Source organism: Aedes aegypti, chromosome 3 (assembly GCF_002204515.2).
Source record: "Aedes aegypti strain LVP_AGWG chromosome 3, AaegL5.0 Primary Assembly, whole genome shotgun sequence".
Classification (NCBI taxonomy): domain Eukaryota; kingdom Metazoa; phylum Arthropoda; class Insecta; order Diptera; family Culicidae; genus Aedes; species Aedes aegypti.
Window position 1 is genome coordinate 140215504 of NC_035109.1, and position 27496 is coordinate 140242999.

Genomic DNA, 27496 nt, shown 5'->3' on the forward strand with positions numbered 1-27496 from the left:
ACCTGTCTTCTAAAACTGTTTTGAAATTGAACACCTTTTTGACATTTTTTCGCCGTGTACATTGCTTAAATTTAGCATACAATGAGCTCGCGTTCAAAAACTAGGGAGTTCCAATGATTTCCCACAAAAATATTATGACAAAATTATAAGCCGTTTTATTCACTTTGCCTTTCCATACAGCGGAGCGGCAAAAGTAGTGGTTGCGAAAGTTGAAAATCTTACTTTCGTCGTTTTGTAAATCCGGAAATTGAACGTTCTAAAAGTGAAAAATCGAGCTGGTTTACAGCAAAACGTGCAGAATTTCGTCTGTGAAACACGTAGAATCGATAAAGTAAGTTTGTTTACTTTTTTGACTTGAGTCTGTATGAATAAGTTTTCGAGAAATAATGGTCGCAGTGGCGCATCCGAACAGAAAAAAAATCTTAATTTAGACATTATAAACGATTAATGAAGATTTTAATCCTTAAACTTAATTACATTTCAATTTGCATAATGACAGATCGTCTCGTAGTATAATTAGCCGATGGGTGATTTAAAAGTGATTCCCATACAAATTACAAACGTTTTTTTTTATTAATAGTTCCAGGGTACGGAAAGTTATGAAATTTCGGCCTCTGACTCAGTTTTTAACGTAGAATCAGATTATATAAAAAAACTGGATACCCCTAAACAAGCCAATACTACAAGCGACCCAAGATGTCCAAAATATATGGAGCTCTAAATTATCCAAATTACCCTATTTTCTAGCTCAAAATAACTGTTCGTTGTTTGTGGCAAAAAAATCGTCAGTATTAGTAGTAGAACAAATCGTAACTCAAGTAACGCCATACGCCGGCAAAAAACGTGTTTTATGTAGGTATTGATTACAAACAGTACAGTTAATACACGAACCGAAACCGTTGTATAGGTGAGCTTCAACACATAACAGTAAATAAAGATATCTTCTCAGCTAGCTAGGGAGCAGGTAGAAGGAAAGTTGAGTAGATTCCATTCGATCATTGGCCAAACAGACGTTTCCAGGAAAGGTCAGTGTTAGTTTCAGTGCCGAAATCACCTCCCTAATATTCAACGTTTAGAACAACAGCAAATAACAGGTAGGCAGTTCAAACAAACCAGTTTACAATTTGTCCTTGGTTATCGTTCAAGGCAATCGTGAGGGCGCAAGGTCCTAGGTTTCTTTATTTAAGAAATTATGAATGAAAAGGGGAACCACGTGCGTTCACGTACAGTGCCTATTTATACTGCGTTGTGCTTTTGTGCTGACAGATAGGTTCCTACTCATATATCACATTCCAGAACCATGGATCAAACCAAGCTGAAGGAATTGGGTCTGCGACTGTTCGAAATCAATGCGTTCAAATTCGGTGACTTCAAGATGAAGGTCGGCATCAATTCGCCGGTGTATTTCGATCTCCGGGTCATCGTAAGCTACCCGGATGTGATGGTGAGTCGTTTTGATATGTTCCGCGAGAAAAAAAAGCTTAAATGTGACCTCTACACCTCTATTTCAAGGATACGCTGACGGACCTGTTGACCGAGTACATCAAACAGATCAAAGTCGATACGGGTGTGCATTTGTGCGGAGTGCCCTACACAGCCCTCCCGCTGGCCACTTTGATTTCCATCAAGGCCAAACAACCGATGCTGATACGCCGCAAGGAGGCCAAAACCTACGGCACCAAGAAGCTTGTGGAGGGAAAGTTCAACGCCGGCGATAAGTGCCTGATCATTGAAGATGTGGTCACATCCGGCTCCAGCATTCTGGACACGGTGACCGATCTGCGTTCGGAAGGTATGTATGTCTGTGTGTTTCTTGCTTCGAAGTATCGGCCACCCCACAGATAGGGAAAGTAAATCCCAATTATCTAATAATTGAACTGGTATACGAGGGACACAGACGGTCAACATTCATACAACTTGACTCGATTCATGAAGTGTTCTGAACACTATTATAAATCATTCAATTTAGAAGCTAATCTATGATAAATGGTGCATGCTACTACTATACGGTGTCCACCAATATGTGGTGCAACGTGTTGAGGATTCAAACACATCGAAGCAAAGACGAAAGTTATAGGCAGTTTGTGTTGCTCTAGACGACACATTATGGCTTTTTGATTTTGCTCCTGATAAGATGCACGCGTTCGTGCATCAAGCTACACTAGAATGTTTTGAGGCACATTTCTTTACGGTGAGCGTACGTGCGATTGCTCATCGCAGGGCTGGTAGCAGTTCTCTTTTAAGAGACACACGTAGAGAAATATATTGTGAATACAAAAGGGTTGTATAAAGAATCTAATGCAAAAAAAATAGTTGACTCACGGCTCACCCGATTTTTTTTAGAATCAATCGCTTTACTAATGTGTATCAACAAATGAATGTGTACTGTTTTATGTATTCGTCTCATTAATCTTAAAAGTGAATTATTTAGTGCTAGTTCCATGATTTGGAGTTAGAAGCTTCAGCTCACAAAAAGTTTATAATTTTATTTCGAGTTAGTGATATTCTGATTTATAATTGTATCGGCCCAGGTGAATGTAAGTTTTCAGATTTTTGTTGGATATGCTTTCTGAGTCAGAAATTCTGACCTAGCTCCAATTCCGTACAAGGCATTCTCTCAGAAATAACACGATTTGTGCAAAACTGGTTTGAGATGCTTCTGAGAAATACTACTCGATGCAAAAATCATATGTTTTAAAAACAATTTGTATTTGCAGTTGTTTTGGAATAGCAATATGGTGAAGTCGTGTCTATACACACCGGTACATTGTTTTTTTAAACGTCACAAAACTTTCATTATCAGCTAACTTTTTCCATACACAGTTAAGGATCTACTTCGAAGTAAATTCACAAATGACAATCGAGTATTTCGATTTATATTTTTTTACTCATCCCTCACAATATCTCTATCTACCGGCAATGAATACAGTCGGTGCGAGAAAACACAACACTATTGCACCTACATTTATTTATTTTTTGTTATTGCAATTAGTATATCACACAAATGCTTTCCTAACATTCATGACTGAGATATCAGTTTGAATCTGTCAACCGGAGAGTGTGGATGTAAGAGCTACAATTAATTTAGGTTCAATCGGTATTTTTTGCGCGATAAATTCTCGAAAGCTACTACAGTGGCTAGCAGCAGTTATCTGCGGCCCAAAAATGTTCCCAGTAGTGGATGAAACATAACTATGCACCGTAATAACGTTAAATCATCTAACCCTTCATCGTTTCTAACCTCATCGATGGATGACCGTGATCATGACCAAGCAAATAAAAAGCGACGATTCTCAAACAACAACGAATCTCTGCCTGAAAATTATTCGACCTCCAGTCAGCAATAACAGCCTCAGCCTATGGTACAAACTGAGAATAGGTTCGACCTCCTGGCCGACATGGATCCGGATGAAATACGTTCGCCAATGCGAATATTAATTCAAAAGTTGCCACGATCATCAACACGAATAGAAGCCGCCTGCCCCCCATTTCTATTATCAATATTGGCACAAAGCAAATTCGCGAGCTAGTGATGGTCCTAATAGCAACCCGAAAGGAATTACAGTACAGCCAATTAAACGTTTCTACAAAGGTCATCGAAGCCACTGGAATTTCCAACTCAGCATCAAGCGATCCTGTACACATAATTGCTGTTTATTTTCACGGCAGCCGCCTGTGTGCTGATTGGTCGCTTTTTTGTCGTGACAGCCGTACTCTTTCCAATCGTACCAAGCCTTTCTTTCTGATTGGAGATTTGAACGCTAGACACCGCCGCTGGAATTGTTCAACAAGCAATAAGGCAGGCAACTTGTTATGGCAGGAAGCGGCTCGTCTCGATCTCTCAAGACTCTCCGTCGTTCATTCCTTCTGGACGTGGTAAACCATCTACACTAGACTTAGTGCTAATGCTATCCTACAATCAGCTAGACATGACAAAGTCAGTAGTTCACAACGAGTTGTCGTCCGATCACCTTCCTGGAACATTCGAAATCAAGCCTTCTAGTGAGCCTGAACAACTCGTGCATAGTATATGATGCTATGCACGAGCCAACTGGATTACGTTCCAAAGAATAGTGAACTCCAAACTCAATATAACCGATCCACTGATAACGGACATTCATGATGAAGTAGGGGTAGATGCTGCCATCGATTGTTTAAAAAAAACAGCGTGTTAGAAGCAGAACGTATTGCAGTTCCAACAATCGTCCCAAGGCCTTACGAATAGCTTTGCCAACCTTCCAAATTTGTCTGGAATATTCCAGATTTTTAAAACCCCATATTACAAAAATCTGGGAGATCCCGATAAAAATTTAAATAAATTTTTAAGGTTTTGTAAATAATTTGTAAGGTTCTCCATACGGATACGGTTTCCCGGACAAACTGATAAGATTGATCAAGGCGACGATGGAGCGAGTGATGTGCGTAGTCCGAGTATCAGGGACACTCTCGAGTCCCTTCGAATCTAGCAGAGGGTTACGGCAAGGTGATGGCCTTTCGTGTTTACTGTTCAACCTTGCTTTAGAGGGTGTGATGAGAAGAGCGGGGATAGACCGAGTGGCACGATTTTCAGAAAGTCCGTTCAGTTACTTGGTTTCGCCGACGACATTGATATTGTTGCACGCAACTTTGAGACGATGGCGGACACGTACATCCGACTAAGGGCTGGAGCTAGGCGAATCGGACTGAACATCAATGTGTCAAAGACGAAGTACATGATAGCGAGGGGCTCAAGAGAAGACACGGCACGCCCCCCACCTCGAGTTCATATTGACGGTGATGAAATCGAGGTTGTCGAAGAATTCGTGTACTTGGGCTCACTGGTGACCGCCGACAACGACACCAGCAGAGAAATCCAGAGACGCATCGTTGCTGGAAATCGTGCCTACTTTGGACTCCGCAGAACGCTCCGATCGTGCAAAGTTCGCCATCGCACGAAGTTGACCATCTACAAGACGCTGATTAGACCGGTACTCCTCTACGGGCACGAAACATGGATCCTACGTGCAGAGGATCAACGCACCCTTGGTGTTTTTGAACGGAAGGTGTTGCGGACCATCTACGGCGGAGTGCAGATGGAAGACGGAACGTGGAGAAGGCGGATGAACCATGAATTGCACCAGCTGCTGGGAGAACCAACCATTGTCCACCTCGCAAAAATTGGGAGGCTGCGGTGGGCTGGGCATGTCACCAGAATGTCGGATACCAACCCGGTGAAAATGGTTCTCGAAAACAATCCGACCGGCACAAGACGACGTGGTGCGCAGCGAGCAAGATGGGTTGAACAAGTTGAGGACGATCTGCGGACCCTTCGCAGAATGCGTGGCTGGCGACGGGCAGCCATGGACCGAGTCGAATGGAGACGTCTCCTACGTACAGCAGAGGCCACCCAGGCCTTAGCCTGACTGCTACATTGCTACATACCATATAAGACATAACCGATCCAGAGTTTTCCAGACAAATTTTCAAAATCTTCCAGATTTTTGAAAAATTGGCTTGGCATCCCTGCTTACGAAGTCGCCTGTATCCCGAATGAAACTAAACTCCTAATTCAATTGCGAAACAGACGTCGACGCCAGTGGATGAGGACCAGAGACCCTATGCTGAAGGAAATAGTTTCATCTCTTAACAACAATAAAAAAATAACAATGTACAAAAGCTAGATACAACAAGTTTGCTGAGACTTTGCAGACAATCGACCGCCGAGACCATTCCGTTTGGCGTATTTCCAAAGCGTAAGGAACAAATGCAAATACAGCCCACCACTGCGAAGTGGAAACACGCTTTTTGCTACACCAACAGAGAAGGCTAGATTACTTGCAGAGAGCTTTTCCCAATCGCACAATCACACTGTGGATGACGACAGTGAAACCATCGAAAGATCTGCCGATCAAATCGACCAACTATTGCCAGAAGCGCAGACTATTCTTAATTATTTAAATCTAAGGAAGTCAGCAAAGTAATCCCTAATCTGAAAACGAACAAACCTCCAGGCCACGATAGATTAAGGAACTGTCTTTTGAAACACCTCCCAAGGAAATGTTCTGTGTTTCTAGCTAAAAATTTTCTCAGCTTGTCTCAAATTATGCTATTTTCCAGCCATTCTCAAACCAAACAAAGATTCCACTATGCCATCAAACTACAGGCTAATTAGCTTATTACCAACGGTCAGTAAACTCTTTGAGCGCATAATACTGGCGCGCATTGAGAAACACCTGGAAACAACTAGTATCATCCCACATGATCAGTTTGGTTTCCGCAAAGGCCATTCCACAAGTCATCAGATTGTCCGTTTGGTAAAAGAAGTGAGGGAAAATTTCCAGCAAGGAAAATCTTCGGGGTTGGTTCTCTTCGACGTCGAAAAAGCGTAGGACTTAGTGTGGCACGACGCTATTCTCCATAAGATATTTCTAGGTAACTTTCCTGTCTATTTATTGAAAGCCGTATGAGAATTGCTAAAAAATCGAACGTCCCAAGTCATGGTGAACGGCTATACATCAGATCGTATGGGAGTGCCTTTTGGTGTTCCCCAAGGCTCGGTGTTGAGCCCAACGCTGTAACACATTTTTTCTGCTGACCTCGCCAAAATCGATGGAGTTAATTACTGCTGCTTCGCCGATGATGCCGGATGTTTTACTTCGGTTCGAGACGCACAAGTTATCGTGGAAAATCTTCAACGAGCTCAAGAGAATATCCAGTAATACCACAAGAAATGGAAGGTGAAGGTGAATGCGCTAACATCTCAAGCAATATTCTTCACTCGCTGAAGAAATCCGAGACATATGCCCCAAAATCAAGCGATCTGCGGGGGCATAGATATCCCGTGGTCAGAAACCGTAGGGTAACTGGAAGACCCTTAGACAAAAAGCTTGGTTTTGGAACTCACTCATCAAAACATTGTACCCTCTTATAAACCGACGATCTCGCTTGGACCCCAACATCAAGCTGCTACTGTACGTGTTTCGGCCAACGGTTATGTACAGATTTCCTGCGTGTCCAACTGTGCCCGAAATCACCGGAAGAAAGTTCAGGTGAAACAAAAGCACCTACTGAAGATAATGCTGAATCTACACCCGTCTCATCCCACCGATGAAGTTCATCAACTCGCCAAAATTTAAGCTGATAGACGATTGATTCCTAAGACTGATGCAAAAATTTCGCCTTAGTTGCTTCGCCTCTGCCAATCCCTTAATACTAGAATTGACCATCTAGAGCTGTGATACTATAATACTACTAAGCTTTTTTTTTTCTCTTTGTCCATTTCCTTCATGTAATTTCAAAGGGGTTTTTCTGAATATTTTTCCTTATCCGTCAATTTTTGTTGCCTGGTCTAACTGTTAATATTTAAACTTATTAAATATCACTGCTGCTGTAAGGTAATCCACATCTCAATAACAGCCCTAACCATCAAATTGTATAAGTTAAGAATAAATATGAAATAAAAATAATAATTATTATTACACTCAAAAAAATCCAAACGTCTTTGCTACGTGAAAAATCACGTAGATCATTTTACCTCCACTTCACCTGACTAAGATAAAGATCACTAAACCATTCATAACCATCAAATAGTGACTCGGTAATGTTTACTGAGGTTACCTATCGCGCTTACGTGGAATTCATGTAGGTGCCTGAGTTCATTTTGACATCTGCATAGTGTACGTACATTCGGTGTTGAGCTCAAATCCTAAGATGGCGCCCGCTTGATTTTAGAAGTACTTCAGAAGCTGCTGCTGCATTAAACCCTGTGTAAGATTGATTTCTAGGTAAATATGCTTTGAATACCGGAGAATCTGTGCATTACTTCATATTTTATACGTGATTTATAACCTCTATCAATTATAGCACGCGAAGGCGACAACAAGACAAACCAAACTTATAACATTGGGGAAACGAACAGGAATCAAAATGCTCAGATTGACAATAAAAATATCACAATCTTTTAAGTTTGTTTACTTTTTCCAATTGGGAATTAGTTTTCTTCCAAAGCCTATTAGAAATAAGTTTGGTCTTTATTACAGTTAAATTTAATGCAAAACCATCTAGGTCCTATTGAAACGCTTCGTAAAGGCTACCGGAAAATCCACGTAGCTCTTACGTTTAGCGACGGTGGAATGGACGAAGTCCAAAAGTTCATGCGTTCATTCTGGGCTACCTATGATTAACGTAAGAGCTACGTGAAAAGTGCGATGGAAAAAATCACGTATGTTTTCACGTAACAATGACGTTTGGATTATTTTGAGTGTATTATAAGGTATGGAATTCCCTTTCAACAGTTTATTACGCTAATTACAATTTGTTTAGTTAGATTTTCTCATTGTAGCTTAACATTGAAGGAAAAAATTTCAAATGCAAAAAACCTTCGAAATTACTTTAACTTAAAGAATGGGGCATGCAAAAAAAAACAAAACAAGAAAACTAGAGAGTAATATCACAGCGAATTATGGAGCCAGTTCTTAAAGAAGCGGGTTAATAGAAAGCTCACAACTCAGGTTAGGTAGCAGCCTTGAGAACCAACCTATATCTGTTGAGAATATGTTGTACAGCGATCGATTCATATTAATCGATGATTCAAACCAACTGATTTGCCATTTCAAGTAAATTAATTGGAATAACTAATCGATAAGGCATGACTTTATTCCAAGAATTACTATCTTTCGAAAACAAAACATAGGTGTTTTTAAATCATGCGATTTGTAGATTCTATGAAAAGATTGAATTGATTAAACAAATGGATCCATATTCAGGGTGGAACCCTGAAACCTAAAAAACCTGAAATTATCAAAAAATCAAGAAAAAAAGATTTTTTTTAAATCTGGAAAAAGAATCGGGAATTTTCATGGATTTTCTATAACAATCAGAGAATTTTTTTTTAAAGCAGTAATTTATGGTAGAATGTATTCATTACCAAGGGGTTTCGCGTCAAAACTCTCCAACAAATTTCGGCTATCAAAACACTTTTTGAACTGTTCAGTGAAGATCTTCTCGTATTTGAAATTATATCGACTTCCCAAGACATGATTTGATTTAATGAATAATATTTGATGGGTAATGGATTCACGGTGGTAGTTGGTCCCTAGTGATTTATCCTACCTCCGTTCTGGTCACGATCTTCAGATTATCGTGATTCGTCAACATTTTTTTTTTTTTTTTTTTTTTTTAAATGTCTTTATTAGTATCATTCCAAACATTACATTCATTTCTTATATCTAGGTGCTCTGTGTTATTAGACAACACTATCATCCTAATTTGGTAAAACAAATTTAAGATTTAATTAACATTTTGTTAACAACATATTACATTTCATTTGCCGTAGCAGTTCAGTTTTTTTACAGGTGAGTTGATTTCACCTGCTTATAAGAGAAAAAAAAACGTTTTTAATATACTTAACCTAACTTAACCTAAACATATAACGCATTAATCGTGGCATTTCTATGTAACTCATTGGTACTATACCAGGGAGGAAGCCTCAGAATCATTTTCAAAATTTTATTTTGAATTCTCTGCAGAGCTTTCTTCCTGGTATTACAACAGCTAGTCCATATTGGTACAGCATACAACATGGCTGGCCTGAAAATTTGTTTGAATATCAAAAGCTTGTTCTTAAGACAAAGTTTTGATTTTCTATTAATAAGGGGATAGAGACATTTTACATATTTGTTACATTTGGCTTGAATGCCCTCAATGTGATTTTTAAAAGTTAAATTCTTATCTAGCATGAGCCCTAGATACTTAACTTCATCTGACCAATTTATTGGAACCCCTCTCATCGTGACAACATGTCTACTTGAAGGTTTCAAATAAAGAGCTTTTGGTTTATGTGGGAATATTATTAGTTGAGTTTTGGAAGCATTAGGAGAAATCTTCCATTTTTGCAAGTATGAAGAAAAAATATCCAAACTTTTTTGCAATCGACTACAGATGACACGCAGGCTTCGTCCTTTGGCGGAGAGGCCTGTGTCATCCGCAAACAAAGATTTTTGACATCCCTGAGGTAACTCAGGTAAGTCAGATGTGAAAATATTGTATAATATTGGTCCCAAAATGCTGCCTTGGGGAACACCAGCTCTTACAGGAAGTCTTTCAGATCTGGAGTTCTGATAATTAACCTGAAGTGTACGATTTGATAGATAACTTTGAATTATTCTAACAATGTATGTTGGAAAATTAAAGTTTTTCAATTTTACAATCAAACCTTCATGCCAAACACTGTCGAATGCTTTTTCTATGTCTAGAAGAGCAAGACCAGTAGAATAGCCTTCAGATTTGTTGGAACGGATCAAATTTGTTACACGTAAAAGTTGATGAGTGGTCGAATGTCCATGGCGGAATCCAAACTGTTCATTGGCAAAAATTGAATTTTCGTTGATGTGGGCCATCATTCTGTTCAAAATAACCTTTTCAAAAAGTATACTGATGGAGGAAAGCAAACTGATTGGACGATAGCTAGAAGCTTCTGCAGGATTTTTGCCTGGTTTTAAAATTGGAACAACCTTAGCATTTTTCCATTTGTCAGGAAAATATGCTAATTGAAAACATTTGTTAAATATATCAACTAAAAATGATAATCTACTTTCTGGAAGTTTCTTGATGAGGATGTAGAAAATTCCATCATCGCCAGGAGCTTTCATGTTTTTGAATTTTTTAATAATAGTTCTCACTTCTTCCAAATCAGTCTCCCAGGCATTTTCGAAAACGTTCTCTTGATTGAGAATATTTTCGAACTCCTGAGTAACTTCATTTTCAATTGGACTAGTAAGTCCTAAATTAAAATTGTGCGCACTTTCAAACTGCATAGCAAGTTTTTGAGCTTTTTCGCAATTAGTTAGTAATAATTTGTTATCCTCTTTCAATGCCGGTATTGGCTTCTGAGGTTTTTTCAAGATTTTAGATAATTTCCAAAAGGGCTTAGAGCCAGGGTCCAATTGAGAAATTTTATTTTCAAAATTTTTGTTTCTTAAATCTGCAAAACGTTTCTTAATTTCTTTCTGCAAATCCTGCCATATAATTTTCATAGCAGGATCGCGAGTGCGTTGAAATTGCCTTCTCCTCACGTTTTTAAGACGGATCAAGAGTTTAAGATCATCGTCTATAATCACGGATTCAAATTTTACTTCACATTTTGGAATTGCAATGCTTCGGGCTTTAACAATGGAATTTGTTAAAGTTTCAAGAGCATTGTCAATATCAAGTTTAGTTTCTAAAGAAATGTTAACATCAAGATTAGAGTCAACATACGTTTTATATATATTCCAGTCGGCTCGTAAATAATTGAAAGTGGAGCTGATAGGATTGAGAATCGCTTCTTGGGATATTTGAAATGTAACAGGGACATGATCAGAATCAAAATCAGCATGAGGTGCGCATCGTACCTTCGTGCTGTGCGTACACGAATTCTCTCTGCTCTTGGAAGTTTTCTTAAAAATTACCTAAAGCAATAAAACAGTACTTTTCAGTGCTACAAAAACAGTACTTTTCAGTGCTAAAATTAAAAACGGTACTTTTCAGTGCTACTAAAACAGTACTTTTCAGTACTATTTTTTCTACTATTGATCCCTTTACGATCCTTGTTTGGACCCGTGCCTTCGATTTTTCGTTGGACCCGTTGGCGAAAGCTAGCGGTGGTAATCCTACTTGGACACCGTCTTGGGAAAAAACCTTTCGAAGGTCACGTCTTCTTTCGTTTATTAATTAAACATGGTATCAACAACAAACAAAAGGAAGGGTGAATCTCTGAATTCACTACTTCCTTCCAAAAAAGTGGGTTTTAAAACTGTCACTACACGTGGCAAGAATGGAAGAAAGGACGTTTCTCCGGAATGCGAACTTTCTTCCAAGGGTGAAATGAATAATTGTATCGAAATGAGCAATCAGTTCGATGCTCTAGACAAATTTTCCGAACACCAAATCGAAGCAGCCTCTAGCCCAGGCTCTTTGATTCAAGTGAGGAAGCAAAGAGTGCCGCCTATCGTGGTCAGTTGTTCCGAATTTGGGGGATTTAGGCAGGAGATCTTGAACTCCATTAGGGGAATCAAGGTTTCCTTCCAAATCGCAAAGAAAGGAGACTGTCGCGTTTTGCCGGAAACTCTTAAAGATCGTGAGCTTCTTCTCAAACATCTTGAAGAGAAGAAGCACAATTTTTTTACTTATGACGACAAAACTGAACGTTTGTTCAAAGTTGTCTTGAAAGGTCTCTCAAGTGACTATAAATCACCTGAAGAGATCAAAAATGGAATAAATGATATACTTGGATTTTCCCCAGTCCAAGTAATCATAATGAAAAAGAGAACCCAATCTGGCATTGTTCGGAAAGGGCTTTCTCAAGAATTTTATTTAGTTCACTTTAACAAAAAAGAACTAAATAATATTAAAACTTTAGAAAAAGCAAAACTTTTGTTTGATGTCCGTGTGACATGGGAACATTTCCAGAAACCTGGAGGAAATTACCAGAACCCCACTCAGTGCCGTCGGTGCCAAAAGTGGGGTCATGGTACAAAAAATTGTCGCATGGATGCTAAATGCATGATTTGCGGAGGTTCTTCTCACGCCAAAGACGTCTGTCCAGTGAAGGAAGATACCACCAAATTCATATGTTGTAATTGCGGGGCTAACCATAAGTCCAATTTTTGGAATTGTCCTTCACGCAAAAAGGTCATTGAGGCTCGTGCCAGGCAGATGAAAGATAATATCCGTTACGATAACGGTCGTTTCCGGAATTTGCCTGGTAGAGTATCGAACAATGCTCATTTTTCAGTTAACGATCGCTTGATCATGAATCATACCCATCAGGAAGATCATAATCATGCTCATTCACAAACTAATTTTAATCCGTCGGGTAGCCGTTCGAATCTGTCTATTTCGAATGTATCTACCCACGGTAAATCCTTTGCCGATATCGTAGCAGGAAATTTGAACTCCTCCCCTGTTCGATCCATGGGTACCCATTCTACTTGTTTCAAATCAAATGGAAAAAACCCTACCGCCACAGGTAACTCCGCTTCTTCGTCTACCGGAAATTCCAATGGGAAATCACATGACATGTCTGCCTCTGATTTTAATTTTCTAACTGAACAATTGAATCTAATGATTGATGCAATGTTCAAAGCCACCACTATGACTGAAGCAGTCCAAGTAGGTGTTAAATTTACAAATCAAATTGTTATTGGATTACGTTTTTCTAATGGATCCAAATAATAATTTAAATATTTTAAATTGGAATGCTCGTTCTCTGAATGGTAAAGAGGACGAGCTGTTTAATTTTCTTACGGTTAATAACGTGCATATAGCAGTTATTACCGAAACGTATTTAAAACCTGGATCTAAACTCAAAAGAGATCCTAACTTTTTTGTTTATCGTAATGATCGACTTGATGGGGCATGTGGGGGAGTTGCAATTATCATTCATAGGCGTATAAAACATCAACTGTTTTCATCATTTGAAACTAAAGTTTTTGAAACTTTAGGTGTTTCTGTTGAAACACAGTTTGGTAAATATACTTTCATAGCTGCCTATTTGCCTTTTCAATGCTCTGGGCAGCAAGTTAATTTGCTCCAAACTGACTTGCGTAAATTGACTCGCAATAAGTCAAAATTTTTTGTCATTGGTGACTTTAATGCCAAACATCGGTCATGGAATAATTCTCAAAGTAATTCCAACGGCAGAATTTTATTTGATGAGTGCTCTTCAGGATATTTCTCAATTCAATACCCTGATAGCCCCACATGTTTTTCCTCTTCTAGAAATCCATCTACGATTGATTTGGTCTTAACCGACTCTAGTCATCTTTGTAGTCAACTGATTACTCATGCTGATTTTGATTCTGATCATGTCCCTGTTACATTTCAAATATCCCAAGAAGCGATTTCTCAATCCTATCAGCTCCACTTTCAATTATTTACGAGCCGACTGGAATATATATAAAACGTATGTTGACTCTAATCTTGATGTTAACATTCCTTTAGAAACTAAACTTGATATTGACAATGCTCTTGAAACTTTAACAAATTCCATTGTTGAAGCCCGGAGCATTGCAATTCCAAAATGTGAAGTAAAATTTGAATCCGTGATTATAGACGATGATCTTAAACTCTTGATCCGTCTTAAAAACGTGAGGAGAAGGCAATTTCAACGCACTCGCGATCCTGCTATGAAAATTATATGGCAGGATTTGCAGAAAGAAATCAAGAAACGTTTTGCTCAATTAAGAAACAAAAATTTTGAAAATAAAATTTCTCAATTGGACCCTGGCTCTAAGCCCTTTTGGAAATTATCGAAAATCTTAAAAAAAACCTCAGAAGCCAATACCGGCATTGAAAGAGGAAAACAAATTATTACTAACTAATTGCGAAAAAGCTCAAAAACTTGCTATGCAGTTTGAAAGTGCGCACAATTTTAATTTAGGACTTACTAGTCCAATTGAAAATGAAGTTACTCAGGAGTTCGAAAATATTCTCAATCAAGAGAACGTTTTCGAAAATGCCTGGGAGACTGATTTGGAAGAAGTGAGAACTATTATTAAAAAATTCAAAAACATGAAAGCTCCTGGCGATGATGGAATTTTCTACATCCTCATCAAGAAACTTCCAGAAAGTAGCTTATCATTTTTAGTTGATATATTTAACAAATGTTTTCAATTAGCATATTTTCCTGACAAATGGAAAAATGCTAAGGTTGTTCCAATTTTAAAACCAGAAAAAAATCCTGCAGAAGCTTCTAGCTATCGTCCAATCAGTTTGCTTTCCTCCATCAGTAAACTTTTTGAAAAGGTTATTTTGAACAGAATGATGGCCCACATCAACGAAAATTCAATTTTTGCCAATGAACAGTTCGGATTCCGCCATGGACATTCGACCACTCATCAACTTTTACGTGTAACAAATTTGATCCGTTCCAACAAATCTGAAGGCTATTCTACTGGTCTTGCTCTTCTAGACATAGAAAAAGCATTCGACAGTGTTTGGCATGAAGGTTTGATTGTAAAATTAAAAAACTTTAATTTTCCAACATACATTGTTAGAATAATTCAAAGTTATCTGTCAAATCGTACACTTCAGGTTAATTATCAGAACTCCAGATCTGAAAGACTTCCTGTAAGAGCTGGTGTTCCTCAAGGCAGCATTTAGGGACCAATATTATACAATATTTTCACATCTGACTTACCTGAGTTACCTCAGGGATGTCAAAAATCTTTGTTTGCGGATGACACAGGCCTCTCCGCCAAAGGACGAAGCCTGCGTGTCATCTGTAGTCGATTGCAAAAAAGTTTGGATATTTTTTCTTCATACTTGCAAAAATGGAAGATTTCTCCTAATGCTTCCAAAACTCAACTAATAATATTCCCACATAAACCAAAAGCTCTTTATTTGAAACCTTCAAGTAGACATGTTGTCACGATGAGAGGGGTTCCAATAAATTGGTCAGATGAAGTTAAGTATCTAGGGCTCATGCTAGATAAGAATTTAACTTTCAAAAATCACATTGAGGGCATTCAAGCCAAATGTAATAAATATGTAAAATGTCTCTATCCCCTTATTAATAGAAAATCAAAACTTTGTCTTAAGAACAAGCTGTTGATATTCAAACAAATTTTCAGGCCAGCCATGTTGTATGCTGTACCAATATGGACTAGCTGTTGTAATACCAGGAAGAAAGCTCTGCAGAGAATTCAAAATAAAATTTTGAAAATGATTCTGAGGCTTCCTCCCTGGTATAGTACCAATGAGTTACATAGAATATCCAATGTTGAAACATTGGAACAAATGTCAAATACAATCATTAATAATTTCAGGCAAAAATCGTTACTATCGTCTATTGCCACGATTAATGCGTTATATGTTTAGGTTAAGTTAGGTTAAGTATATTAAAAACATTTTTTTTTTCTCTTATAAGCAGGTGAAATCAACTCACCTGTAAAAAAAACTGAACTGCTACGGCAAATGAAATGTAATATGTTGTTAACAAAATGTTAATTAAATTTTAAATTTGTTTTACCAAATTAGGATGATAGTGTTGTCAAATAACACAGAACACCTAGATATAAGAAATGAATGTAATGTTTGGAATGATACTAATAAAGAAATAAAAAAAAAAAAATCAGCATGAGTAATCAGTTGGCTACAAAGATGACTAGAGTCGGTTAAGACCAAATCAATCGTAGATGGATTTCTAGAAGAGGAAAAACATGTGGGGCTATCAGGGTATTGAATTGAGAAATATCCTGAAGAGCACTCATCAAATAAAATTCTGCCGTTGGAATTACTTTGAGAATTATTCCATGACCGATGTTTGGCATTAACCCTATCCCGCCCATGACTTTTTTACATGATTAAAAATAGAAATGTACATTTTAGCGCAAAATCATAGAATAAAACCTTGTTTTTTAGCTATGAATTAGTGTCCTAGATAATTTAAAATCAAATATGAGGTGGTGCTCTGAGGCACCACCAGGAACATAGAGTACTTTATGACTGCATCGTATAGTTTCAGATATGTTTTCTTAAAACGCTTTTGTTGAACAAAAAATGTGGTGTATTTACTTAATCCTTTCCAAACAAGAATATCGATGATTATAGAACATATTTAGCAGATATCTATAAGTCGTAGCTCACTTTAAAGAGACTTTCTTCAAGCAAATGTTTACATATGCATACAGGTAGCATTTACATCGTTGCACTGCGCTCTGTAGAAGCGTCAAAGGGGTTCACGTTGGAAATTGATGGTATGCCGAAAAGCAGTTCCTTTCTTTTATCAGGCAAAGCGGGACCTTACATTTTGAACACTTGAAATACGTAAAATGATTACGTTGATTGCATTGACGGCATCGTTGCCTATTGACAGTTTCAGGCCAATGAGATAATCCATCATAACGAACATCTGTCGTTGGTGTTGCCTGCACAACCTTAGGTTTCTTCGTCTCAGCGGCTAGTGCTGCTTTCGATGGCCTTCCCCGCCGTTTTGCAATATGCTTCCCGTATTTGATAAGGGAACTGGCGACATCCATTCGAAAGTTTAATAACGTCATATGTGCTTCATCCACTCTTTGGGAGCAATGACGACGATACAGGAGCCATGCATTCACTACACAAACGTCCAAGAGGTGTTGAAAAACTCGAAGGTAATACTTCTTCGTGCCTATATCGGTTCTATAAATGGCTACCAACTGGTCGTTTAAATCGATACCTCCCATAGCTTGATTATAATCTTTGACGACTGCTGGTCTAGATATGTCCACAAATTGTTTTTCTCTTGTAGACCATCGTTTCACCTACGATAAAATAAATAAAAATAAAAAATAAGTGAACAAATAAATTAAACTTATTTGGGTTACCGTATCTGTAGGCTGAATATCACCGTATGTAGATATAAAGTGTATAACTTTGTTATCCATCCACTTGACAACCTTGATTCCATCATCAGATGTCCTAGAATCATGAGAGCCACGGCCATCTTTCTTCAGTTGTTCGTCTGACTTCATAACGACTTTTGGTATGCGATTCTTTCTGATTGTACCAGTATATTCGAACCCACGTTGTTGTAATTCCTTAACAACAGCATATGAAGAAAACCAATTATCGGCGAATACCCGGAAGTGCTTATGTTGTTCCAGCGTAGAGACTAACTTTAGAACAATATCACCGCTAACTCCCCATGTACTTGCAGAACCATGGCAGGTTTTCCCTTCATAAACTTCAAAATCATGTAAGAATCCACTTTTGCCTGCCCGTCCGGTTATTTTGATCCCAAACTTATGAGGTTTGTTGGGATTGTACTGTATGAGGTTTGTTGGGATTGTACTGTGCATCTGGCTTTTGTTGGAACCATTATTTCATCAATGCTCTGTTCCGGTTCCGGCTCGATTTTTAGAAAATTCGCTTTTACTGCATCAATGAAAGGACGTATTTTGAAAAGCTTATCGTATCCAGGTTCCCCTCTTTGCTTCATGGAGGCATTATCGTTGAAGTGGATGAACCGTTTTATTTCTTCAAAACGGTTCCGGCTCATAACATCTGCTATTGGCGCGTATCTTGTTTCCCCAGACCAGTACATACGGAAAGATGGCATTTTTACAATGCCGGTTAGCAACAAGATCCCTAAGTATTGCTCGAATTCACCACAAGTTATGAATGCATCCTCACCGGTTTCTTGTTCAGCATATTTGTTGGTCTCAGAGGTTATATCGGTTATAATATTTTTGTCCATAAATAGCGAGAAATATTGGTAAAGCGTCATCGGTTTTCTAGGAGGTGCAGGATACGTACTATCACAGTTCGGAGGCGTCACAGATACATGTTCGTTTTTACTCCACTTTGGGACAGACTGACCAGTTTTCCGGGAAGAACGTTTTTTCTTGGATCGAGTTAAGACTGATGACTGTATATCTTTCTTAGAAGAACTGGGTCGTTCCTTATCTTCTTCTTTACCTAAGTCGGTACCTGAGTCATCCACTTCAGACGTATAATCAAATACTTCAATGTTTTCCGGCAGTGGAAGCACCGTCAACTGGTTTACTTCATCTTCATCGTCGCTCATATCAAAATTCTCCACTTCCGATTCATCTCCTTCGGGGACAATGATGAAGTGCACGGTATCGGAATCTGTAATATAGTTGTAAAGATAAACCGCTTACGATACGATTATAATTTTAAACTAACTTCTGGATCCAATCGATTTCGGAACACGCCTGGAGATTTTCGCCACCTCATCTGTAACTTCGTCAAAGCCACTCAAAGCATCTGAGTCTGCATCGGCAAATCCGATAAAATCGCTCTCTGCATCACTTTCGTAAAGATTTGCCATATTTCTGAAAGATTTTTCGGTAAAATTCGCGAACTGAGCTGAGCTATGTTGAGTGTAAACAATGATGACATTTCGATACTAAACTTATTTTGTGCGCCGAGCGCCCAGTGGTGCATATGTGCACCATACAAATTTCATAACTCAATGATTGCGAAACAGAAATGTGCACTTCTGAACATATATTAGAACAAATAAAGAGTAAATCTATTGGAAAATAATTTTGGTGTAACTCTCGGGATTAATCCTCTTTGTTGAATCAAGCTTAGAAATCATGCAATATTTTTCGGGCGGTAAAACCCATTACTTCATACATTTTTTTCGTAAAATAATATGTTAAATGTATTTACATCGATAAAATAAGGTATTGAAGTGAAAGAGGAGATGTTTAGCTATGAAGTAGTGTGATGACAATTGATTGTTTTTCGTTATTTTAAAAATTACAAAGGTTGAAAGTTTTGGTGCTCTACAGACACCATGGGCGGGAGAGGGTTAAAGTCACCAATGACAAAAAATTTTGACTTATTGCGAGTCAATTTACGCAAGTCAGTTTGGAGCAAATTAATTTGCTGCCCAGAGCATTGGAAAGGCAAATAGGCAGCTATGAAAGTATATTTACCAAACTGTGTTTCAACAGAAACACCTAAAGTTTCAAAAACTTTAGTTTCAAATGATGAAAACAGTTGATGTTTTATACGCCTATGAATGATGATTGCAACTCCCCCACATGCCCCATCAAGTCGATCATTACGATAAACAAAAAAGTTAGGATCTCTTTTGAGTTTAGATCCAGGTTTTAAATACGTTTCGGTAATAACTGCTATATGCACGTTATTAACCGTTAGAAAATTAAACAGCTCGTCCTCTTTACCATTCAGAGAACGAGCATTCCAATTTAAAATATTTAAATTATTATTTGGATCCATTAGAAAAACGTAATCCAATAACAATTTGATTTGTAAATTTTACACCTACTTGGACAGCTTCAGTCATAGTGGTGGCTTTGAACATTGCATCAATCATTAGATTCAATTGTTCAGTTAGAAAATTAAAATCAGAGGCAGACATGTCATGTGATTTCCCATTGGAATTTCCGGTAGACGAAGAAGCGGAGTTACCTGTGGCGGTAGGGTTTTTTCCATTTGATTTGAAACAAGTAGAATGGGTACCCATGGATCGAACAGGGGAGGAGTTCGAATTTCCTGCTACGATATCGGCAAAGGATTTACCGTGGGTAGATACATTCGAAATTGAAAGATTCGAACGGCTACCCGACGGATTAAAATTAGTTTGTGAATGAACATGATTATGATCTTCCTGATGGGTATGATTCATGATCAAGCGATCGTTAACTGAAAAATGAGCATTGTTCGATACTCTACCAGGCAAATTCCGGAAACGACCGTTATCGTAACGGATATTATCTTTCATCTGCCTGGCACGAGCCTCAATGACCCTTTTGCGTGAAGGACAATTCCAAAAATTGGACTTATGGTTAGCCCCGCAATTACAGCATATGAATTTGGTGGTATCTTCCTTCACAGGACAGACGTCTTTGGCGTGAGAAGAACCTCCGCAAATCATGCATTTAGCATCCATGCGACAATTTTTTGTACCATGACCCCACTTTTGGCACCGACGGCACTGAGTGGGGTTCTGGTAATTTCCTCCAGGTTTCTGGAAATGTTCCCATGTCACACGGACATCAAACATAAGTTTTGCTTTTTCTAAAGCTTTAATATTATTTAGTTCTTTTTTGTTAAAGTGAACTAAATAAAATTCTTGAGAAAGCCCTTTCCGAACAATGCCAGATTGGGTTCTCTTTTTCATAATGATTACTTGAACTGGGGAAAATCCAAGTATATCATTTATTCCATTTTTGATCTCTTCAGGTGATTTATAGTCACTTGAGAGACCTTTCAAGACAACTTTGAACAAACGTTCAGTTTTGTCGTCATAAGTAAAAAATTTGTGCTTCTTCTCTTCAAGATGTTTGAGAAGAAGTTCACGATCTTTAAGAGTTTCCGGCAAAACGCGACAGTCTCCTTTCTTTGCGATTTGGAAGGAAACCTTGATTCCCCTAATGGAGTTCAAGATCTCCTGCCTAAATCCCCCAAATTCGGAACAACTGACCACGATAGGCGGCACTCTTTGCTTCCTCACTTGAATCAAAGAGCCTGGGCTAGAGGCTGCTTCGATTTGGTGTTCGGAAAATTTGTCTAGAGCATCGAACTGATTGCTCATTTCGATACAATTATTCATTTCACCCTTGGAAGAAAGTTCGCATTCCGGGGAAGCGTCCTTTCTTCCATTCTTGCCACGTGTAGTGACAGTTTTAAAACCCACTTTTTTGGAAGGAAGTAGTGAATTCAGAGATTCACCCTTCCTTTTGTTAGTTGTTGATACCATGTTTAGTTAATAAACGAGAAAGTCGTGACCTTCGAGAGGTTTTTTCCCAAGACGGTGTCCAAGAAGGATTACCACCGCTAGCTTTCGCCAACGGGTCCAACGAAAAATCGAAGGCACGGGTCCAAACAAGGATCGTAAAGGGATCAATAGTAGAAAAAATAGTACTGAAAAGTACTGTTTTAGTAGCACTGAAAAGTACCGTTTTTAATTTTAGCACTGAAAAGTACTGTTTTTGTAGCACTGAAAAGTACTGTTTTATTGCTTTAGGTAGTTTTTAAGAAAACTTCCAAGAGCAGAGAGAATTCGTGTACGCACAGCACGAAGGTACGATGCGCACTGATTCGTCAACATTCGTATTGATAAAGTGGAGGGACATGGTTGAAATGGAGTTTAAAAGAAACGAATGTCAGAACAGGTATCCACCGGCGACGCCAAACGGACCAACGTAATGTGGTGTAATTTGGGATTTGTGGATTGAATACTGATATTTTTTGCCAAGCATCAATATGGGTGACTTTCGAGGATAGCGAAACGTAAGAGGGGTTAGGACAAGGTTGTGGATTTACTGGGTAAATCCATCACATTGGGGTTATGACTCTGTGTCTTGTCAGGAATAGGGTCTGATTGGTATGGTAGTATGCAATAGAGTTCGGAATTGATAGACAGACTTTGAGGAAAGAAGTTTTGAACGTAAGGCAGCAGCACCTTGGATCTTGGAGGGCGCAGGTCTGGAGAGTTGGGCAGCTGTTCATACTAGGTTACATTACGTAGAAAGTGGAATCTGTTTTGCCGTGCACAAATTATGGGAAGTATTAGAAAATGTTTTCTTGTTCAGATTGGGTAACGCAAGAGAGGATTTTTAGCTCTGCGTTATATTAGGAGGATATTATAGTGCATGGTCTACTGATGACTGTGTATTTTAAGGGTGATCGAATGAAAGCTTTGTTGAGTAAAGTTACCGTTGAATTTTTGCAGTTTGTAATTGTTTTGAAATGTTTGTCGGACAATAAGAAAATTTTCTAGGGTATTTGTTTGGATGCTAATGCATTATATTGATAAATCTAATTGTTCGTATCATACGCGAAGCATAGCATAACCCAATGTATAATGAAATAAGGTTCGAAGAAAGGATTAATATTTGATCACTTAAACTTTACGCTGCAAGATATTCTTAATCGTTTTTCTTTTCTTCTGATGTACAGGAATAACAGGTATATTTAGCTAAAATAATGAACAATCATACGCATAGAGCCTACGGGTCATGCAGTTAGGATTGAAATTAAAATAATATTGCGCATTTCTTCCACACCACAGGTTTATCGCAGAAGTTTTTACATGTGCGGAGGCGTTGGTAGAGGTGCGCGATTGCGTCGAGTCGGGTCGGTGTTTTCAGCGGACTCATTTTTCGCAAATCGAAGAATGAGTGCTCTAAGGGCATCAACATGATTCGATGAGGTCCCACACTTTTATTTGCGCTTTTGCACTTGTAAATGTCTTACTAAATAGGAATACTTTGTGTTAGGGAAAGTGCAGGAGAATAAAATATAATTCATTAGAATTTTCTGATAGAGGCAGAGTTCACATGTTACTTAGGTATTTAAAAGCAAATGAGAACCACATTAAATAATAGATAAACACTAATGGTCATATTTTTATATTTTCATTTCATCGCGGTCCTCATTGCTCGAGCGGAGACGACAAAACTCGAGGTGGATAGAATCGACGCAACTACGACACGGAAAAGAAACAGATGAGAAACTATCGATACATTTATTCAACTATAAAAACCACGTTTTAACGTAATGACTTTATTTCTTCTCGTTTCAGCAATCCAACAACCAAACCATCTCTACTATCTTTTCATTTCCTCTTCGTTACATTTATAGTCCCTCTGGCACTGAATCGAATGACGCATTCCGCTTTTTATTAGCGATGTCTTTGCTGTACGTTGAGCATGGTGTCGGAGGTGATGTGCTGTGTAGAACATCGGATGTTCTACACGGCACGCTACTTCCGGCATTTTATTTGGCGTGCGGGATAGGCAGTGCTAGTGATGATATGAGGGCCGCTATTCGGTTTAGTGTCAGAGGGACTATATCTATTTAATGTATCTGAAGCTTGTGGGACCGCTTTAATTCCGGCGCCTGCTTGTGGAAGATCCCGGTGTGCTAAACGGTATAGGACATGTTAACGGGGGAGGCTTGGTAGGTCCTCACCCAGCCCGTGTCTAGATGGGCGGATAATTGTCTGCCAGGGTGTGGATTGAGCAATTACAATTACAATATTTGATGGGTAATGGATTCACATATCTTCACATTTTTTTGCCACATTTAGCTTGAGTGAATACTAGTGAGAAACCTTCAGAGACTGTCAGATTTCTCGAGCAAAAGTTTCAGGAATTGTCCTAGTGATTTCATATGGACTACTTTCAGGGACTCCAAAATCTCACCAAAAATTCTTCTAACAATTCTCCTAAATATTCTTCCAGCAAAAACTATCTTGGGAAATTTCTTTAGAATTTGCCCAAGAAGTTCTCGAGCACTTCACCGTTACTATCTCCAGTAATTTTCTCAGGAATTACTTTGGAAATTTCACCACACACTAGAACTTCCTTTTGATATTTTTCCACTTATCATTCAACCAAGTTTTCCAGTTGTTGCTCTACGAGGTCTTCTAAGATTTGTTTTTCCAAGAAAATTCACAAAGCTTAATTCTAGAGTTTTTTGAAAAAAAAAAAAAATGTTCAGGGATCAGTTTTTCCGAGAAACCCGACAAGAATTTTACGTCATGTCATCCAGGGTAATTCCAAAGATTTTCTCCAAAAAATCTTCGAGGGATTATTTGAGAAAATCTATTAGGAATTTTTAAAAGAATTCCTCAAACACAATCCTGTGCTTCATCATTGAGTTTCTCTAGATTTTATCTAGATCGAAAAATTACAATTTTTCCAAAAAAATCTCAGAAAAAATCCCATGGAATCTACAAAAGTTTATATTCTTCTTCTTCTTTCTGGCGTTACGTCCCCACTTGGACAGAGCCTGCTTTTCAGCTTGGTGTTCTTATGAGCACTTCCACAGTTATTAACTGAGAGCTTACTATGCCAATGACCATTTTTGCAAGCGTATTTCGTGTGGCAGGTACGAAGATACTCTATGCCCTGGGAAGTCGAGGAAATTTCCAACCCGAAAAGATCCTCGACCGGTGGGATTCGAACCCTCGACCCTCAGCTTGGTCTTGCTGAATAGCTGCGCGTTTACCGCAACGGCTATCTGGGCCCCAAAAGTTTATATAAGGTTCCATACTAATCAACACTGCAGCATGTTTCCAAAAAGTCTCACTTCACATATTTTAAAGGATTCTGTCAGATGTTTTTCATGGAGTTCCTTCAGAAAATGCTGCATGTAGGGCTGTGAAAATATCGATAATATCGATATTATCGGATCGATTTTATCGATACGATATCCGATATCTGTCGGCACGATATTTTCCGATATTGATAAAGCCATTATCGATCCGATAACAGTTCCGATAAATCAGAACAACATTTTTTGTTTATACTACAATTGAAAATTGTTCAATAAATATTGAAATTCCTAAAAATATATCACTATGAAATTCAAGTAATGGACTTCATAAAACAACAGTTGGTGTCAAACAAAGCCGATATTGTCGGTTTCACTTTTGAACATCTCTTTTGAAAATTATCGAATATCGGTTCGATATCGATAATGTCAAATCCGATATATCGCCGATACCGATATTGACTCAATATGATATCGCCGATACCGATAAATCTTCATAGTGCACAGCCCTAGCTGCAGGATATTATCCCGCGTTTCGATTGATTCGTCTTGTAGTAACCATTATTCATCAAGGGTTTCAAGTCACCCTTGATGAATAAGGGTTACATAAGTTTTTTTTTATCAGAGAACACTTTAAAATTTGCTTTAGAAATACCTCACGAATTTTCTTGGAAATTTTATCAAATTTCAGGAAAAAATTCATTCATATTTTTCTGGTGAACTTATTCTTATTCTTGACATTATGTCCTCATTGGGACAAAGCCTGCTCCACAGCACAGTATTCAACGAGCGCTTCCGCAGTTGTTAACAGAGAGCTTTCTTTGCCAATGTTGCCTTTTTCGCATTCGTATATCGTGTGACAAAATACGATGATACTCTGCCCAGGCAAGTCAAGGAAATTCGCATTACAAGAAGGTCCTGGACCGACGGGGAATCGAACCCAGACACCTTCAGCATGGCTGATGGAGGTTAAAGATTCAACGACACTGAGAATAGGAATTATTATTCATACTTTAATACCGATCTAACACTCTCCCATCTGTTCCAGGTCTTGTCATCACAGACGCAATCGTGGTCGTCGATCGGGAGCAGGGTGGCGCCCAGAACACTGAGGAGAAGGGTGTCCGAATGCATTCGCTCTTCACGCTGTCCTACCTGTTGAATGTTCTGCTGGAGGCTGGACGCATCGAGGAAAAGACCGTACAGGCCGTGGCCAAGTATATCGAAGGTGCCCAGATCAAGAGCGACGGTTCGTTCATGAAGAATGGAACCACCGTCGTCAACGAGCTGAGCCGCGCCGGAATGACCTTCGAAGCTCGGGCAGATTTGGCCAAGTGTCCAGTCAGCAAGGAGCTGCTGAAATTGATGGCCAGCAAGAAGAGCACTCTCTGTTTGGCAGCAGATTTGACCAAATCGGAGGACATTCTGAATCTGGTGGAGAAGGTTGGCCCCTATATTTGTTTGCTGAAAACTCACGCGGATATCGTCGAAGATTTCAGTGAAAATTTCGTGAAATCTTTGCAATCACTGGCCAAGAAGCACAACTTTATGCTAATGGAAGATCGCAAGTTTGCAGATATTGGAAATACTGTTGCTTTGCAGTACAGCAGCGGTCCTTTCAAAATCTCCAGTTGGGCAGATTTGGTCACCGTTCATTCACTGCCTGGACAAGGCGTGTTGAAAGGTTTGAAATCGGTACTGACTGATCCAATTCTACAGCGAGGAGTATTTCTACTGGCCGAGATGAGTTCCCAGGGCAATCTTGCCAATGCTCAGTACAGTGCTGCCACGATGAAAATGGCTACGGAAGTCGATTCAGACTTTGTCGCAGGTGTTGTGTGTCAGAGTTCCGATTTGGTCACCTTCCCCGGATTGTTGCAGTTGACGCCCGGTGTTAAGCTGGAAGGCGGTGTCGATGACTTGGGACAAAACTACGATAGCCCCGAGCACGTCGTGAAGGAAAAGGGAGCCGACATTTGCGTCGTGGGCCGAGGTATTCTAACGGCCAAGAACCAAGAGGATACAGCCAAGAAATACCAAGAACGACTTTGGGCGGCATACTGCGAGCGAGTCGGAATCAGCGAGTGAGTTTTACAAACCCTCAAACCCGACCGAAATTACCATCAATCCAACCTACCCAATCTCACTGTGAGTATTACCTGTCTTCGATGAGGTTCCTATAATTCGAACATATTGCTACCTGATTGAATCGTTAACCACTATTTACCATTCCTAATCATTCCCTTATTTTTCGTTTGACAATTTCGAAATTACAGTAGAGCTGCATAAAGCACGAAATAAAATATTTTTAATCATAGTGATACTTATGAACGTCTCATTGTATAAGATTTGAAAGAAATACTTTTGAGAGCAGGGCTACCCAACGTACGGCCAGCGGGCCATACTCAGCCGGGGAAGAGTTGAAAGGCTCTTCCCATGTCTGGTTCGTTGATTTGAAATTAGAAAATGCCATTACTACCTTACTCGTAGAGCAGTTTTTCAAAGAATGATAATATTTGAAAAGAATAAAATAACCACTAAATATTTCAGTCGATGTACAATAAACTTCCAAAAGTTCAATTGAACAATAATCCAAATCCTAGATATGGGTATAACGTAACAACAAACAAAAAATGTATTTGTTTATTCAACAACAATTCAGATTATTCAAAAGAATACGTTATTTGACCAACATTGCACAATTTAGAAAACAATCATCAGTTTTTTTCCAAATGATCTTTCAATAAACCATTATTTTTAATGTTTTAGACAAAATTTTCATTCAACTAAACGTCATTCGACCAAATGTCATTTGACGAAATGATCTAAAGCCATTCGACCAAATATCCCTTCGACCAAATGTACTTTCGACCAAATGTCATTCGACCAAACGTCATTCGACCAAATGTCATTCGACGAAATGTCCTAAAGCCGATCCGGCACCCTACCTGATTTAGGGTAAAATGTACTCCATTGTTGGAATTAAAAACATATT

The 27496-nt window shown here is 38.7% G+C and overlaps 1 protein-coding gene across 1 annotated transcript; it reads left to right on the top strand.

Annotated features, from left to right (window-relative positions):
• Nucleotides 1-961: 961 nt before the first annotated feature.
• LOC5574665 (uridine 5'-monophosphate synthase) lies at nt 962-26828 on the top strand. The gene is made up of 4 exons (XM_001655189.2): nt 962-1094; nt 1297-1444; nt 1513-1792; nt 25550-26828. The coding sequence occupies exons 2-4, from the start codon at nt 1301-1303 to the stop codon at nt 26587-26589; spliced, it is 1464 nt and encodes a 487-aa protein (XP_001655239.2). The 5' UTR covers nt 962-1094; nt 1297-1300; the 3' UTR covers nt 26590-26828.
• Nucleotides 26829-27496: the final 668 nt, after the last annotated feature.

Excerpts from the sequence above, each read along its gene's own strand:
- LOC5574665 (XM_001655189.2), top strand. The coding sequence starts at position 1,301 with ATGGATCAAACCAAGCTGAAGGAATTGGGTCTGCGACTGTTCGAAATC. Across the intron at positions 1,445-1,512 it reads TAAGCTACCCGGATGTGATG|GATACGCTGACGGACCTGTT; the intron begins GTGAGTCGTTTT and ends CTCTATTTCAAG. Across the intron at positions 1,793-25,549 it reads GACCGATCTGCGTTCGGAAG|GTCTTGTCATCACAGACGCA; the intron begins GTATGTATGTCT and ends CATCTGTTCCAG.